Source organism: Opisthocomus hoazin, chromosome 3 (genome assembly GCF_030867145.1).
Source record: "Opisthocomus hoazin isolate bOpiHoa1 chromosome 3, bOpiHoa1.hap1, whole genome shotgun sequence".
Classification (NCBI taxonomy): Eukaryota; Metazoa; Chordata; class Aves; order Opisthocomiformes; family Opisthocomidae; genus Opisthocomus; species Opisthocomus hoazin.
The window spans coordinates 31,862,543-31,879,404 of NC_134416.1; the positions used below are offsets into that span (position 1 = coordinate 31,862,543).

Consider the following 16,862-nt stretch of genomic DNA (forward strand, 5'->3'; position numbering starts at 1 on the left):
AGAGAAGCAATAACTAGAATGACACATCTTCCATTTACTATATATTTTAAATTTGTAATGCATTAATTCATACACACATTTCATATACATTACCTTGATTGACTTATCCATGTCACTGTAACACAGAGAATTGAGAGAGATTTTAAATGGCCTCCAAACAGGATTCAGGTTGTTTTTAATAACCTGTTAAAAAAAAAAGCCAGAATAGTACTGTTCACAAGAGTGGAAAGTAGTCATCATAACTGGTCACACCTTCATGTCATGATTTTTGTAAGCAAAAACAGTTGACTAATGCTGCTGTCAGTGACCTCCCACAATCCAAATCCTAACACACAGGATACAAACAAACTAAATATTCCTAACATGCAGTACCATTGCCCAAAACAGATGGTATATTTCAGCTCAGTGTTTTTCTAGACTGCACTGTGATCTACTATATCATTCAGCTACTACATTGCAAAAAAATAAATTTCTTTATTGTTACATAAATAGTGATATTGTTGGGTTTTCTTAATAAGTAGACATATATACATACACACAAACATATACAAAAGTATGACTTACCAAAAAACATGGAAAAAGATTACATTGGAATTTCTGAATACATCAATGCTCTGGAGATTACAATACAATCCAATCACATTGTGATTCTGTGATTCTATTACGAAAACCTTATCCTGAAACAGACTTGTGGGTAATTATTTTAGATCTTGGCCATCCCTCAGAAAGCAAGCAAACAAAGAAGAGCCACTTAAAACTCTTCATCAGAGAAATTAATTTGCTTTTAAATTGGGGAGGAAGTTCTGCAGTCCTTTTTAGGTTTATTCACTACGACAGTTGTGAAAAATTGCACACAACCATGCCAGAAAACATCCAACACTGGAGAAAACAAACAAAAAAAAATACTCAAGGCCAGAAAAAAAGCAGAACGCTTGCTGTTCCTGCCCTCTCCATGTTCATAAGTCCCGGCACGCCTCGTGTTTGACGTTCCTGAGAAGTTAACTGTGCCTAAAAAACTACTGATCTTCAATTTACACAATTTATTACTTCTTGTATTGAAGATTAATGAACAGCACTTGCATGTACCGGGGTCTTTCAATACCTGCAGGGAGAGCTTACATTCGGAAGCACCATATCCACCCAGTCACGGCTACAACGTGACTACCGCTGCATTAACTGACGTGGTTAGGGATCACCTTTACACAGAATTTTTGAACACATGGAAAAAAAAAAATAGGTTATATTGCTCTGCAAAATTCACTACAAAATCTATTCTTCTCTAATGTTGACATGGGACGGTGCCAAAGCTCACGGATCTGAAGGGAGAGCTACTTTTGTCTTGCAGATACGCACGCTCGGGTTTGTGCATATATTCCTACTCCAGGGATAAATAAACAGGAGGTGGGGAAGGCTGCAGCACCTGGCCCGTGACCGCGTTTATCCCATCGCGTGCCCTGAATCCGCAGGCTGCCCCGCTCATCAGCCAACGGCGGCTTTTCCCCGCGTGCCAGCCCTTGGCCGACAGCACCGCTCTTCCACTCCGCACTACCTGAACCCACCCAGAAGTGGAAAAAAACTTTGAATAATAAAGATTTTGTGGGGCAGAAAGACCTCAAAGTCCCCCGAGTGGGTGGAGCAGAGTGGAACGGTGCTTATCGGCAGGGATGCGGGGTCCAGCTGGGGCCCGGCAGAGCGGCCTCAGGCGGTCTGGGTACGCCGGGTGCAGGTCAGGAGCTGCGGTGCCGGGCCGGTGCCTCGCTCCCTGTGCCCACGCCAAGGGCCCGCGGGACAAGGCTGCCTCCAGATGCAAAAGCCAAGGCTCCTCCAAAGGCAGCCACGCGTGACGGAGTATCAGGAGAGGTGGGCTTTGGGAGAGGCAGCCTAACTTTAAAGACATTTTGCGTGATTTAAATAATGATAAAAAAATACCTCAGTCTATTAATAATGCTGGGCAAAGCACACCTCTAACACTGGGAAATACGAGTCGTTTTTCCTACTGCTTCCCAACAAACTCTGCACTGGAGACGAGGCAGTGGCTAAATTCTGGAAACCTCAGAGCCACACTGGGAATTGCTGAGCAGCAGCAGCAGCAGCACCCCTGACCACCCCTCGCGCAGGAGGCCAGTCTCATAAGTATTTCCAGACATAATACTTCTCACTATAAAATACATTAAAGGCCTCTAACCCTAATCTTGTAGGCTCTCTCTGATGTGCAGATTTCATCCCTTGAAGCGCCCTCACTGAACTGCAGAGAGATGTCAGCACCAAGTGCTCAGAGGACAGACGGAACAGGCTGCCCAGGGAGGTTGTGGAGTCTCCTTCTCTGGAGATATTCAAGACCCGCCTGGACAAGGTCCTCTACAGCCTGCTGTAGGTGACCCTGCTTCCGCAGGGGGGTTGGACTAGATGACCCACAGAGGTCCCTTCCAACCCCAAACATTCTGTGATTCTCTGATCTCATATTTATTCTGAAATGCCACTTATGGAAATATGCCCTCAAGAAATTCATGGTATAGTTAAGCAGAAACAGTGCATGAGGATAAAAAGACACCCTACTGCACACAGTCTCTCAAGCTGAATGCTAAATAAGTGATATTTAAGAATAATACTGAAGAATCTTCAGAATTTGACAACTGGAAAGTATCTGTAATATACCAAATAATGATCTTCTAAAGCACAAGAGACTACACACAATAAGCAATACCTAACTAATAATACCTAGGAATAGTAATACTTATACTTCCAGCACTGTAGGAGTGCAGAGAAAGAAATCCCTCTTTTGAAAATGAAAACAGTAAATAATAGTTACTAATATAAAAATGTTTTTAAAATCTGTAATGTAAAGAACTAATCCTTCAGCCCTTTCTAGGCTGGTACAGCAAATTCTGGGTTCATTACCGAAACTGGAGATGACTGAAATCCTCATGGAAAAGGTATATTTCATGCAGAAGAACCACCTCATGAGAGAAACCATTTTCATAAATCTGACATAAAAAGGATTTATACTTCTTCAACACCTGTGCTTCAAAATTAATACGGTCACCACTTCAAATGTGCATAGTATCTCAGTTGTGACTAGGGCCTGAGCTCCCACTACAGCGTGACATTACGAACCTACTTCTACCCTGTCAGTTGCTGCCACGGGACCTCTGCACCTCCTCCGGGTTAGCAGGCTGCTGCTGCTCAAGCACTTTTTCCCTCACTCAGCATCATCCTTGGCTCGCCCTTGCTATGCAAGCATTAGGTATAATTACTTTCATTAGTAAACAGCACAGCTAGGTGACACTGACATAACAACAGCAGTCACAGGAATGCCTCTAACCTCAGCTAAGATCTAACCTCGAAGTTCTAACCTCAGAGTAGCATAGAGACAAATGTCCCTCTGTGTGTATATAGTACCTTCTCAAAACATTTGTTTTCTTCTAGATTACAGAAAGTTGGATTTTTTATATAAAATTTCCTTTAAAATAGGATGGCATAAACCAGAATCAGCGTAAGGTAAACTTCCCGTCCTATCAGAAAAATCAGTGGAAGAGCCGAGGTGATTTCTGACTGGTTTGCATGCCAACTACCAGACCGTTCTCTCTCTTCTTTTCACAAGGCACTGTACCTCCAGTGCTGCGACACACTGGAAATAAAATAACCTTAATCTCTAGGTTGTTGACTGAAAATATCCTACCTCTGTTCTGTGAACCATCACCCAGTTTCCATCTCCAGTCTGCTTGTGGAATTCCAGATAAGGATCTGACTTTCCAAAAAAATCCTGTATTTAAAGAACATGCAATTATCCCAGAACTGCCTGTGGCATAAATGCTAGTTAAAACACACTTAGATTAACAAGAAGTAAACTAAATATTCAGGGAACAAAAGCTTTAGATGAAGAAATGCAGGACTGATTATACTACCACCTGCAAAACAGAAGAAAACAGGACACGTCCGTCAATTTAGGATAAAAGTTCTACAGTGTCCACATACTAAATATCTGATAGCTCAAGCCCAAGAATACTTATACTAATAATTGCTATGATGGATAGATAGTTAGGAAACTAAGGATGTAATCCAGTTCAAGAAAGTATCATTAAATCAACAGACAAAAATAACAACATTTTTCCATTATTACCTTTTAATTTTTGTTTTTAAAAGTCTTTCTAAACACCATATTTTTAGCCAGCCTTAAAATATTTAACATAACAGATTTACACACTCCAAGCACATGCGTTACCATTTATTTCAGGGAGCTAACAGGTAATCATTTATACAACTATCCAAACCAATGGATATACCAAAACTCACTTATCTTTATGATTAAATGTAAAGATTCACATTTAAATGAAACCATGCTATTCACAGAATATCCCTGCAATGCATGTCTTATTTAGAAATATGTTATAATTCATTTCAAAACAGTCAATGAAGTTACTCTGAAGCAATCTCTCTTGAATTTTTTTTAATGTAACAAAAATCTTAACGGCTTTAATTATTTCAGCAAAAAATAAGAAAGAACATTTTAAAGTTTCCTGTTTTGACACACTTCTGATTTTACTACTTTACCAAAGAAACAACAATCACTTAAGTACCTTATTGTCCAGTTTCCTTGCTTCTACTTCCAACACAACCACCCTGTTATCCTTCACTTCTTCTGCTGTAATCTAGATAAGCAAACAAAATAAAATACTTCTTTTGTATTGAAGAACTACGTAGTTTTCTCATATTCACAGCACTCCTACAATAGGCCCATTAAAAAAAAAAAATCATGTTTACTCACAAATGAAGCATCGAAAAATGGGGCGGGGGAAAGAAGGAACAATTTGATTTGACATTGAGATTCACTACATGATGACACCGACAATCAAAGATACTACCCGAACAGCAGCACATCAGATGCCCTAATTATTCTGATGAATGCAATGAGACTTAGAAATGCAGAAGGTGGGCTGCCCTCCTTTTGGATGACAAAGAAATGTTAGTCGAAGAAAAAAAAAAAGCTTTAAGGTGCTTTTTATGGCACTGTAGATTAGACACACTGTGTCCAAACTACTAACTAAAACAACCTTCACAAAAATGTTTAAGGATAAACGCTGCAGAGACTTATTGTCTTAATTGTCTTACCGTAATGCTTCCTCTTCCAGCAGGTCTGCCATTTTTAAGTACTAATGGTTTTGTTAGAGTCCGGCTAGAAACTATCTGCCAAGACAAAATTTGAGTAACAAGCACTATTAGAGCTATTTAACAGATTTTCAAAGGAATGAAATGAGGTAGTGAGGTATTTTCATTTTAGGAATTTTTCCTTCACCACGGAGATGACAGCATTGCACCTACTTCCCATAATCTCCTATAAATAAATAGGCAATACATGATACACTTCAAAATTTTAAAATACATACGCAGATGAACACATGCAGAATTTCAGGAACAATACGAAATAAAATGTCTTGCAGGAACATGATACACATACATGGACAAAGATAATACCTCAAGTTCCAACCTCAAATTCTTCTGAACTTTTTTATACACACCATTCAAACACATGCAAGCTTTCATAAATGGCTTCAGCAAACAGATTTATAAACACAATGTTTGTCTTGCAAGCAAACATCAGGCTCCCCCTGCAGTGTTTCTGGTTGGTTTTATTTTATCTTCTTCAGGCAATGCTTCCTCAGAAGAGTGTACTCATTCTACAGGTTCTTCTTTATTTTAAGAATGATTAATTTAAACTGTCACTGAATTTCATTTCACAATGCCTCCATCTTCATAATGCACTTAAAGTAAAAATATTTCATACACAGGGGAGGAAAAGTCCCAAAACGACTCTCCTGGGAAGTTCCTTTGAAGGGTCAATTCGAAAGAACAAGTTAAAAAGAAGCTGCCTGATTGCAATAGCACTGAAGTCAACAGTAGTCAGAACCAGAATCACTGCTTGCCTTGAGTAGAAAGCACGTTAGAAGGTTAACATTGCCCTTGTAAATGCTATTCTGTTGCCATACACCAATTCTTTTTATGAAGCATAAAAATAGGAATTTGAGTATTAGAGTTAATGAACAGCAGTTACTACTACGTGCTCATTGCTGTCTGAAAGTTAAGTGGACTGTCAATCTGGACAGTCACCATTCCAGAGTACGTTTCAGGGCATCATCTCAAGATCTTTTGCAAATAAAATGTATATACAGTGAACTGAGACTTGAAAAAACAAATGAAGGAAATCTATTCAATATAAGGGTACCCCAACTAGCCAATAACATAGTGATAAATTTATGATAAAAGTGGTTAATGATTTGCATTAACTTATATTTTCTTAAAGGAAAATCATCTGCATACTTACTTGTCCCAGTGTACATTCAAATTCTCCTAAAAAGTCATCATCATTCAGATCAAAGGTTTTGTTATCGATGTCATATATTCCAAACTTAAGTTTCTGAACAAGCTCAAAATAGTAATCAATTAGGAATTTCTTGGCAAACTTCGGATTCAAGGAATTTTTAACTCTTTCTGTGCGATCAACCTGCAGTTAAAAAGATATCATTTTATTCAGTATTTCACCAACCAAATAACCACTCAAATCACATATATTATTATTAAAGACTTTCAAAAGTTCTTAGTATAAAGTATAAAGCATATCTTCCTATAAACCTTTCATCAAATATAAATAACCACATTATATTACAAACCCCACTGCTTTAAGTCAGCAACATTTGAGAACCCATTTTCCTTTGCTCACTGTAAGGAGTATCTATTCCTGCATAAGGAAAACCAACATAAAAAAGGTATATTGTCAAATCCAGGATGAGATACTAGTTTTGGAGTATTGTATTTATAAAAGCACATTTAATGACTTGGAAGGCTTCTTCTGTTGGTCCACACATGGCTGGGGAAACAGCGCCAAAAATCAGACAGGTGTAAGTATTTACTAGAAAACAACTATTAGGGTGCTACCTGTACATATCATAGACATAACATAATGAAAAGTATTCAGAGGTGCTGACACATAATTAAAATATTTTAATGAAATCATACACTCCAGTGTTTTAAAAGTTACAAGTTAGACTGTTGTTTTGGTTTCGGCTGCCGCCGGCAACAAAAGCGCCACGCGGCCGCCCCTCCCCCCGCCGGCGTGCGGAGGAGAATGGAAAGAAAGAGGCAGAAACTGGTGGGTCGGGATAAGGGCAGTTTAACAGAACAGCAAACAGAGGGAAAACAGGAACAACAACGATACAGATAAGGAGAAAACACAACCACGAACCGTACAACAGCCGCTCTCCCGAAACCGGACCGGCGCTGCGCCCGCCCAAGCCGCGAGAGCGTTCCCGCCGCGCCGCCCCCCCCACCGGAACCCAGCGTGACGTCACATGGTATGGAATACCGGGCTCCGTTTGGCCAGGTGGGGTCAGCCCCCACCCCCCGGCTGTGCCCCTTCCTGGAGTCCGGTGAAAATTAACCCTGTCCTGGCCAAACCCAGGACAACTGTGTTTTTAGCAAATACGTGAGAAGCATCACGCTGTACCTCATACCACTGCTGACCACTCATGTTCTGGAGAAGCACACACAGAGGATCTGACTTGGAACCAACATCTTTATCCAAGAGATTGGTGCAGGCAATAGTCAGCTCCACCTTTGTCACACACTGTGCCGCCATCTGTTAAGCTGGAAAGAAACAACAGAAATCTTTATTTTAAAAATGGACTAAAAAGCAAACAATAGGATTGTCACAATTCAGTAATTCTCTGACTGATCACTAGAATTGTTAGCTTGTCAGGAGAGAGATTTGAGGCTCCCAATGCAAATTTTAAGATTCATGATGTACCAACATTATAGTATTACTGTCACACTCTTGGCTTTGCCACATACGTATCACACTTATTTCAAAATCTGCACAAAAGAAACATGATCAGGTTTCTTAGAATGCTTGAGGAACCAAATGGAAAACATCATACACCACAAAGCGCTTTGAACTACTGACAATAAAACTTTGCAAGCTTTAAATCACATCCTGCAAAGTCCACGTGAATGTCAGTATCTTATAATGTAGATACTAATAACAACGCAATGAAAAAGGAAAAAAATCATATGATATACTCCCCCACCAAACCTTTGTAACAAAATGCTGAAGCCACGATCATGGCTGAATTGGAAAAGGAGTTTCAGTGGGTAACAGGAATAGGTGATCTTGCTTTACTAAATCTTCGAAAAGGAATAAAATTTTAAGTAATAGGGATAAACAACTCTGAAGTCAAGTAACAACTGAGAATTAGGAGGAAGTGTTTTTCACGGAGGTTCGTTTAAAAAAAAAAAAAAAAGAACTGAGAAGACCAGCAGACATTACAGAATCACAGAATGGTAGGGGATGGAAGGGACCTCTGTGGGTCATCTAGTCCAACCCTCCTGCCAAAGCAGGGTCACCTACAGCAGGTTGCACAGGACCTTGTCCAGGTGGGTCTTGAATATCTCCAGAGAGGGAGACTCCACAACCTCCCTGGGCAGCCTGTTCCAGTGCTCCATCACCCTCAGAGGGAAGAAGTTCTTCCGCATGTTCAGACGGAACTTCCTGTGCTTCAGTTTGTGCCCGTTGCCCCTTGTCCTGTCACTGGGCACTACTGAAGAGAGTTTGGCCCCATCCTCCTGACACCCGCCCTTGAGATATTTATAAGCATTTATTAGGTCCCCTTGCAGCCTTCTCTTCTTCAGGCTGAACAAGCCCAGCTCCCTCAGCCATTCCTCATAGGAGAGATGCTCCAGTCCCCTCACCATCCTCAAAAACCTACGGAAACAACTTCATTATCAGTTATGAATCCCACTCTGGGATAACATGCATTTGCAAGCCTAATTAGGTCTGAGCAGCAGATATTTTCTACATAAAAAAAATCTCTATAATTATACTCTTCAGGAATACAGTTGATCACTTCCAACACCTCTTTGGGAGGTGAGCCTCTACAGTACTATTGGCCTTGACTCACAGATTAAAACTTCCAAACCTTTCCACAAACAGCCTTTCTTGGAAGTTCCCAAGCCTCTCTAGCTTCAGGTTCTCCTTCTCTACAGTAGGTCCTGCACCTGGGTCGGGGCAAATCCTGCTAGCAATACAGGCTCGGGGATGAGGGGATTGAGAGAAGCCCTGCCGAGAAGGACTTGGGGGTACTGGTGGATGAAAAGCTGGACATGAGCCAACAATGTGAGCTCGCAGCCCAGAAGACCAACTGTAGCCTGGGCTGCATCAAGAGAAGCGTGGCCAGCAGGTCGAGGGAGAGGATTCTGCCCCTCTACTCCGCTCTGGTGGGACCCCACCTGGAGTCCTGTGTCCAGCTCTGGAGCCCTCAATGTAAGAAGGACATGCAGCTGTTGGAGCGGGTCCAGAGGAGGGCCACAGAAATGATCAGAAGGATGGAGCACCTCTCCTATGAGGAAAGGCTGAGAGAATTGAGGTTGTTCGGCCTGGAGAAGAGAAGGCTGTGGGGAAACTTTTTTGTGGCTTTTCAGTACCTGAAGAAAGATGGGGACAGACTTTTTAGCAGGGTCTGTTCTGATAGAACAGGGAGTAATGGCTTTAAACTAAGGGAGGGTAGATTCAGACTGGCTATAAGGAAGAAATTTTTTATTGTGAGGGTGGTGAAACACTGGAACAGGTTGTCCAGAGAGGTAGTGGAGGCCCCATCCCTGAAAACATTCAAGGTCAGGTTGGACAGGGCTCTGAGCAACCTGGTCTAGTTGAAAATATCCTCACCCACTGCAGGGGGGCTGGGCTAGACGACCTCTAAAGGTCCCTTCTAATCCAAAGCATTCTATGATTCTACAATCTTGAAATGGCATGAGACACTAAACAGAGTAAAGAAGGAAACGCATCTGCTTCTACCTAGCCAGCTCACTTGCATCATACACATAAAGTATAATTCAACGTGAAACTCTACTTAATCCAACCCGTCTCTCTTCTTTTCACAGCATTCACATGACTTTTGATGAAAAGGAACTTTTTTTAGAGGCATAACGGGGAAGGAAGATAGAAAAGAGGAACGATGAACTGAAAACAGGAGAAAGAAAACACTTTCTGTGGTCTGAGGGAATTTTCCTGAGGCTTCCTGTATTCCACTCGTGCATACTTCACATGCTGCCTCTCCATCTCTGTTTTGCTACCTTAGAAAGAGACCTTTGGGAGACTCAGGTATATATAAATAATCTGTAAAGGAACCACTCAAACATCCATGCACATACATGCTTGTTAAGCAGCACAACAGATTCACAGAAATCCTCCTGCACCTCCCAAACACCTAAACGTGATCCCATCTTTGAGCATCTTTCGCTCCCATGACCTCACCAAGTTTCAGTCACTGTCTTTGAAGGGAAAAAAAAAGTGAAGTTCTGAGTTCTAATTATTTAAATTGTTTTTAAACCAATGTTTTTTAGGCTTAGAAAGCATACCTTTAAAAAGGAGTCTGCCCCCTTTTTCCTGGTTCTCTTTCTACACTGGCATTTTCCATTCCCTATTCCTTTCCTGGCTGCCAGACAGAGCTCATTAACAGTCGGTGGCTTTGCCCATAGAATCCAGTGCAGACCGTTGCATGACTCCTTTATGGCTATTTCCAGAAAAACAACTTTTTGCTGACAAAATAGAGCTCTAATACCCACCGGTGCTGCAACAGCAAGTAGAAAGGAATTTCATTACATTCAACAGAACTCAAACTTGAATTGAGACATATTTCTTAAAATAATCAAAACCTTCTTGTTCTAACTTCCCTGAAACTCCTTATTATTATGAGTCCCCAAAAGTCCTTGTAGCCACATTACTTTTGTTAAAGTAACATTTCCGAAATCACTGGAAAACAGATAGCATCCAGTCAGCCTAAAAATCTTGTCAGCTTTTTCCACTTAGCCTGTGTGCATGCATGTGTGTGCCCCACTTCTCTCACATCACAAGAACTTTCTCACACGAATACGTCAGTTCTGTTACCTCCTCTCCTTCTCCACACGTCACTGGCTCTTTCACTGTGCATCTAATGTGGGAAAAGAGCAGATTCAGCAAAAGACGTGCTGTGCAAAAAGCATCCTTTAACACACAGAGAAAGGAAGAAAAAAAAAGCTGCTTCCCTTCCCTGAAATGCAAATACTCTCTTGAGACCCAATAATTGCATCTGTATTAAATAAAAGACAATTTATAACCAGAACATAGATTTACCCAATTGGAGGACACTCAAGCTGAAACCCAGATAGAAAAGCATAACTTCCCAAATCCTGAGATAGTCTTTTAATCTCCTCCATTTCCAGTTTCACAAAATCTAAGATGAAAAATAATGCAAGGCATTTGCCTTAGAGGTTTTGAGATTATTAGGAATCAATATTTGTATAATGGGTTGAAGAGGTCTGTAATACTTCTAATGTATTTCAAGAAATAACTTTGCTATTTTACTTGAAAAAAATACATGATTATCCATAATACCATAAGACTAATACGTTTTACAGTAAATAGTTGTATACAACCTGATTTTTACTAATATTGTAAACGTTAAAATTCATAAAATACTTCTTAGTGAGAAAAAATCATATCTCATTAACCCAAAGCAGTATTTACGGTAGTGAAACTCAGTACATGAACAACAGCTACCTCTCTTACAACACTGCTGTCATTACAGAACTTGCAGAGGGCACACAGATGCTTCACATGTGTGAACTCTGAAGTCTTTTAAACAGCAATAGCATATGCTGCACGTATTCTTGTAATCCCATACTGCATAAAAGGAAGAATGACTCCAGCTCCACCCAATTCTCCTCACGTCTGAAAGCCTGTATTAGCTGAAAACTTCCAAAACAGGTTTGGGAGGTGGGTAGTAGGATTCCTCAAGATGATAAACATGCTCAAGGACCAGAGTCACTGTCAGGTAGGTAAGCATGCTCTTTTTGAAGACTTGATGGAATACAGAGTCCCAGCAAATTGCAGTCTCTTCAAGACGGTGGAAATAAGTCACGGCTGCACTAGTGCACTACTTCTTGAAATACCATTCAACAACACACTATCAGATCTAGTAGGCAAATCAGATGCAAAATATTCTAGACACATGACTGCATTACTTGCACATTTGGGATACTGGAATAACTTTACATGGACAGACGATATTGTTTGGGCTCTGGTAGGATAAGCCTTGACTGCCAGTAAGTTACATCACATAACAGGAGACTTATTTATTCAATTAGTCATTATTATGAAAGTAACTATGCTCTCCGTTGGCCAAATATAATTAAAACCTCTTTTCTTCCCAAGCTATCCATTGTTTGTCCTCCATGTCAGGTACACCGTAAAGTAAGGTAAAGCACACCAGAATGGGGCCAGATGACAGTCCTTTCTATTGGAATAGATTTTATGACCGCAGGAGCGTATCAGGCTCTTAAACACCAATAATTCTGGACAGAAGACTGAAAATTGCTACACTAACTGCATGGCAGAACTTGTAACATCCAGACTCTGAACTGCACCATTGTATGGTCACATGGGAGGTATTTGTTCCTGATCCTATGCCAAGTCTAGACTGCTCAAGAGCATGATTAGGTCAACTTAGTCTATTACAAATCCTTCTGCTTGAGCTGTCATGATCAAAGCAAAACTGTAAGTCAAGGACTAGTCTTGTCTTGCTGATCACAGTGTTCTTTGAATTCCACTAATGATTCTGTAAGCGACAAGCAGCATCCACCAAATAACCCAGCCAATGCCTGCTTTTCAACAAAAACTGTAAACGTGGCATTCTACTCCGATGGTCTGTTATCAGAATACTCTTGCAACAGAGTACTTGGGAACTGTCAGACTGCATCAATCCTGCCAATGCTGCAATACCAGAGGAGAGTACAGGCTTGCCCAGATAACCTTCCAGGGTAGTACGATGAGATGTTCGTAACTAAAGGTGCTTCCCAATCTGACAAGCAGAAATACATGACTACCAGAACACAAAAAGACTAATAAAGCGAGCTCTGCTCTAGCTGGGTTTGGCATCACTGCCTTTAGTCACAAGACTCAAAACCTGTCCTGATGTAAGCTATTGCTGTCCTAGAACATTTCCTAGTTCCTGGGAACTACTAATGACAACTGACCAAAAATCCGTATTTTGCAGTTACCTCAGGGCCCAAATGGACACAGAAAAAGCAGGGGAACCATTTCAGAACTTGCTAATAAAGTCTATTCCTGATCACCTAATCTTCTAGCTATAATGCTACATTTAAGCATTTTATGTAAACTGTGTGCCAGACTGAAAAAGTCCATACACAAGCAGTGTTCTGATCCTTCTTGGATTATTAAGTATTTCCCATGAACCTGGGTGGATGACAACATGGAAATTAATTAATTATTATCAGACATATTATAAAAATTAGTCTTGAACCAAGCCTAAACGTAAAATAATGCACATGCAGCTTTACTGTCCTGAACATTCAGTGTATGCAATTGTTCAGTCTCTGCTCTTTCAGACAGGACTAAGCTACCATTTCTTGCAAACAGAAATTTTTGTGGTAAAGATCTCTAGGCTGCATTGCTTAGAACATCCTCTGTTGCATCTCAGACCAAGCAGTAACAGCACTTCTCGCAACAGCCTTTCGCAAGCAGGGTTCTGGTGAAGAGCTGGCACAAAGATGGACAAAACATGATTTAAATGAACATAACCTCGGTGACAACATCCATCTGACCATATAACCTGCTCAATCCATAATCTCAGCATAGTCCTCCAGCATCTCCTTCTAACAGTTGCATATGCAAAGAGCAGAGAATGCCAACATATTCCCAGAAAATGCCACATCTGCTGCAAAAAGCTGACAACAAAATTATGACAAACAGCTGCTTACTTCCACTGATGGAGCTAGTAGTGACACAATTTCTAATGATCTTGGACTACATGTGTATAAATGTATATTTTAAAAAAAATCTCAAGATAACCCTTCAACTCTCAAGGAAACGGACCACCTCACAGGAGCTGACATTTCATATAAAGTTACAAAGGCTAAGATTGTTTTGCAACCTAATTTCATCACTGCATTTGAAATTTAGAGGCTTCTACAAAAATCCTACCTCTAAATCTGAATTCTGGCTCCTCTCTTTACAGGCAACATAGGTGACAAAATTCTCCTGTGGCACTAGCTGATGTGCTCACAAGTGAGTAACAGAAGCAGCTCAAAGTAACACTTGAATCATTCCGTAAGCATTTGAAGAATCACACAAAACCTTGAGCGTAAGCTGTATCTTCTAAGATTTGCTATTTAGTATGCACCAGGGAATTACATCATTCTTAACTGAACAAGTGAGATTATGCTAATAAAACCCTAATGACTACAGAACTCTTTTTACCAGGGATTATGTCAAACACAAATAAGAGCTAGTATTTAAGAAATCTGAGGCATATATGAGTGTGTGAGAAGGGATACATTGTTTTCTCTATGGGAAACAAATCAATTATACAAGCTACATCACACTCAGGCAGTTCAAATCTACTGGACTGGTAGCACACCAGTGTAACAAGTCAGGCAACTACTTGTAGATAGTTCCTATATGTAAAAATCTATCATTAGTTTACATTCCCAAAAACACATATTTATAATTCTATCTAAAAAAAACAACCCACCACACAGACCAGATACTATTAATTTGATTTCTAGGATGCCTGTTCACAAGATGACTTAGAAACAGCCACTTCTAAATATCCTTCTGTTGACCTTTTTATTCATGACTACGAGTGTTCACCATTTAGGCACATCTTTAATGCTGAGGGTTCTTCATAGCATCCTCCTCACACAAAAGTATTTTAAGAATATTTGGGTGATGTTCTGATACTAGCGAGCTAAACTATAAAGGGAAATAATTTTCTTGTTCTGGGCACAATAAGAAACACAGATCTCCTGACTTCAAAATTTAGTTGTAAGCAGACAGTATTCAATTAGGGGAAACGTGTTTCCTGCATATATGTTTTATAAGAATATTTTTATGTCAATTACTTTATGGAAAGCAACCTATCAACTATGAAATTTAAATAGTATCTTAAGTTGTGTATTCTTCACTGCAATTTCTCTATGTAGAGCCACCGACTGACTTCATATAATTAACATTATCCAGAAGAAAGGAAAACTTGTATCTCACTGAAACTTGCTGCATTTTACTGCAGAAACAAGACGCAAGTGATCACGTATTTTAGACTAACCCTTCTTACAGTCCATTTCAAGACTGGCATGTTGTAACACTTCACTGTTACAAATACCAGTTCTTAAAAAATCAGTTTATGGTAACTTACTTCAGAGGTCTGCCTCCGGGCTTCTTGACAGAAGGCTAAGCTTCAATAGTAGCATTAAATGTGAAATGAAAGGAAGTTAAAAGCAAGATTTCTTGTTCCCATACATCAATCAAAGTAACAGGGTCAAATGCATATACTCTGAGGAACTACAGCTCCTCCAAAAATAAATAACCTCTCTAACAGTTTTAGGTGTCCATGACAGCAGCACTGTAAAGCTTATTTATGAGAAACTTGGAGCTTTTGTTAGAGAACAAAGTACAATACAAATTAGGTATTTGAAAAGTCCAGCAAGAAAAGACCTGTAAGATTTTAAGAACAAAGACCAAGTTACCTTTTTTGTCCTTTTTTCCAATTAGGTGTTAGTGTTTTAAAGCAGACGAGAATCAGCGGCTTGCAAGCTCCCAATGTGGCTTATGCTCTAAAAAACCTACGCCTCCCTATGCTGCCAAAGGTTGCCCAAGAAAAACCCATAAAAACACTATCCCGCAATGGTCCCACATATCATTTTGTGTCTCAGTATAAACACTAACTTCATACTGACAACCACAAAATTACACTTTACCGTAGCCCAGACGTATTTCAAACCTTCCTATAGGCAAACCAAGAGCTCTCCAGTCAGCTGTCCTTCAATTCTGTGTCATAGCAGCTACTTGCACTCTGCAGCATTCACTGTGCCTGGGCGGCATCGTTCAAGCTCTTCATGTATGTAGGTAGTGCCTCTGAACACATTGTGCTACCTCCTGGAACCATCGGATTATTGCACACGTGCTAATAATCTACCATGTGGACTTTGTAACAACGCTCCTGGATGTGAGAAGCACCAGAAGCAAGTTGCCACCACCAGAACTAATTCAGCTGACTCCTAACTGTGCCTTGGATAAAGTAGCGAGTGAACGTGTGCACCGGATCCAGCTACAGGATGGGAAGCATCTACAGGATACAGTCGTCTTGCAATCACAGAAGAAAGTACGAAGCAAGTGATGCAGATCATTAAATCTATTTCATGAACAGAAGATCAGACCCAGCAACCCAGCCCTGCAACTCCAACATTCAGAAATCCTTCCAGTGTTTAACAATGCCATTTTTAAACCCCTGAACAACAGCATCTCATCTAAAGCACTATTAAAGATGAACCAAACAAACTAAACATAAAACAGTAAAGAGCACCATAATTCTACTTGCTGGCTACTTGTTTCCACAAGCCACACAACTTCAAATCTGATGCTTGAAGGGGCTGTTACTAACCTTAGCCTAACTGATCCAAGAATAGAAGTAACTTTATTGGGTTTAACAAGAACTAACACCTACAAATACTAACTGCTTTATGTATTATTTATGTCGGAGGAGCACCCTGACCTTCACTGGAAAATAAACAGACTTACTAAGGAAGGAAAAAAACATATCTTGCTACTCAACTTTGTCCCTAAATATATTTCTTAAAGGAAATCATGGTAATGACAGCATCTGATTCAAAAACAGAATAAGAGAAAAAAAATTAAACTCCACCCCAGGTAACAACATTAACCTACCTGTGGAGTTGAGATCTGAGTTTTATTACCTCTAACAGAAGGCTCTTTGGTGGTGTTTGTACAAAACAGCTACTACAGCTTCTCTCTAGCCTTA

At 40.2% G+C, this 16,862-nt stretch overlaps 1 protein-coding gene across 4 annotated transcripts in view; it reads right to left on the reverse strand.

Moving 5' to 3' along the window:
• Positions 1–16,862, reverse strand: part of CPNE3 (copine 3) — a 35,121-nt gene that overhangs the window by 16,295 nt on the left and 1,964 nt on the right. For all 4 annotated transcript variants that reach the window (XM_075415905.1, XM_075415903.1, XM_075415906.1 and 1 more), the window contains exons 2-7: positions 7,499–7,638; positions 6,320–6,499; positions 5,110–5,184; positions 4,578–4,649; positions 3,680–3,763; positions 94–183 (exon numbers count right to left, since the gene is read on the reverse strand). In XM_075415905.1, coding sequence (XP_075272020.1) covers positions 94–183; positions 3,680–3,763; positions 4,578–4,649; positions 5,110–5,184; positions 6,320–6,499; positions 7,499–7,630 — 633 coding nt within the window. In that variant the 5' untranslated portion in view covers positions 7,631–7,638. The remainder of the gene's footprint in view (positions 1–93; positions 184–3,679; positions 3,764–4,577; positions 4,650–5,109; positions 5,185–6,319; positions 6,500–7,498; positions 7,639–16,862) is intronic.